The 1840-nt window shown below is 39.5% G+C and overlaps 1 protein-coding gene across 1 annotated transcript; it reads right to left on the bottom strand.

The window, feature by feature from the left end:
• Positions 1–69: 69 nt before the first annotated feature.
• Positions 70–1416, bottom strand: LOC111383363 (glycine-rich cell wall structural protein-like). The gene is made up of 2 exons (XM_023007474.1): positions 1193–1416; positions 70–304 (listed from the first exon to the last, which is right to left on the bottom strand). The coding sequence occupies exons 1-2, from the start codon at positions 1414–1416 to the stop codon at positions 70–72; spliced, it is 459 nt and encodes a 152-aa protein (XP_022863242.1).
• Positions 1417–1840: the final 424 nt, after the last annotated feature.

Below are 1840 nucleotides of genomic sequence, written 5' to 3'. Positions count from 1 at the left end.
TTTTTTTTTAGTTGAGCAATTAAAATTATCACTAGATATGAAATGGAAATGCATGGGATTAAAACTTCTTTACTCAATGTCTCCTATTCCGTCACCAACTCCTTTACCAAGTCCACCTCCAGCTCCTTCACCAGATCCTCCACCCAATCCTTCTCCACCACCACCGAAACCTCTCCTCCCCCCTCCTTCCGCACCAACTCCTATTCCACCATCCAATCTACCCCTACGACCACCTCCGCCACCAAAACCTCCTCCTCCTCCGACAGAACCACCTCCAAACCTCCCACCAAATCCTTCTCCAAAACTAGACCCAACCTCTATTCCCCCACCAATACCTCAACAAACCCTCCACCTCCACCGAGCCCTCCACTTCCTAAATACCAGTGATTGAAGTAGAATTTTTTATCATTGAGAGAATCCTCTATGCCAACTAGCTTTCTTGCAGTGAAAGTGCAAATAAGAATACCAAGAAGAATGCTTGAATAGGTTTTGAGTCTTGATTGATGAGAATCAAGGACACCAAAAAGTGATTATATAATAATCGTGTTGGGCACGGAAATTCCAATAACATACATTGATTCCAAAGTGGATTTTATGGAACGAGATTTAATGACAATATTGAAGTATACTAGATCATGCACCGAAAAAAAAGATTAAATTTGTAAAAGAGGAACAAAGAAAATTATCGCAGAGGAAACGATGTTTTTATTGAACAATATGGAGAATACAAGCCTATTTAGCTAACTGTTACAATTAAAATTGAAAAGAGTTACCCCTAATTTATAGGCGATAACCAAAAACCTAGAGTCATAAAAGGTAAGAAAATCTAGTCCAATTAGGAGAAAACGCGTAAAATGAGAAAAAATCCTCGCGATGCCAAAAAACGAACCATGTGGATTCTTTTTTCTTCTCTTTCTTGGTTCCACTTTGATTCTTTTTCCAAGCAAAGTCAAACATGCCAAAATGAGAATTCTAACCTAATTAGAGTCATTAAACTCAACAATTTCCACCTTGACTCCAATTCCGGTACAACGTACAAAACTCCTAGATTTCAAATCCGTCTGTATTGAAATGAACTAGTTGAATCTCCTCTACACAGTAACCACTCCATATAAACCAAACACTCGTCCTCTGCCTGGTGTCCACAATTCGACCAAGGAATTAATGTTGATCACACAGGGCAGAAGCACACCCTGTAGCAAGAACCAAACCAGATGCTTGATCAGAAGGCCCCTTGCTGGAACTATTGCCTTCAACGTCCCTAGAAGCATCCCAGACATTGCTGACATCCCGATACCTACGCTTGATGAGTCCTACCCCAGCAATTGAGCATGGTGTATCCGCTGAAATTGGTGGCAAAGCGAAATCACCAACGTTTTCCCTAGTAGTGTTCTGAATCGACTTATAGCCCAGCATAAGAGGAATTATACCAAACTGAACTTCCACTACGGTACTAAACTTGTCCAAATACCTCCTCTTAATTGGTTCTACACTCCCTTGCAAAATGTATAACTGAGATCTTTTTCGTCCTCTAGTACAACTCGGACTCCCTTTTCGACCTTCAAGAGTTCACCTCCTCCAGAGAATTTATACCCTTTTGAATCCAGGGTATTTAGTGAAACTAGATCATGCACCGAAAAAAAAGATTAAATTTGTAAAAGAGGAACAAAGAAAATTATCGCAGAGGAAACGATGTTTTTATTGAACAATATGGAGAATACAAGCCTATTTAGCTAACTGTTACAATTAAAATTGAAAAGAGTTACCCCTAATTTATAGGCGATAACCAAAAACCTAGTGGAGTCATAAAAGGTAAGAAAATCTAGTCCAATTAGGAGAA

Source organism: Olea europaea, unplaced genomic scaffold (assembly GCF_002742605.1).
Source record: "Olea europaea var. sylvestris unplaced genomic scaffold, O_europaea_v1 scaffold2667, whole genome shotgun sequence".
NCBI classification, from domain to species: Eukaryota; Viridiplantae; Streptophyta; class Magnoliopsida; order Lamiales; family Oleaceae; genus Olea; species Olea europaea.
The sequence above is the reverse complement of the archived record's forward strand: the minus strand, read 5'-3'. Positions and strand labels throughout refer to the sequence as shown.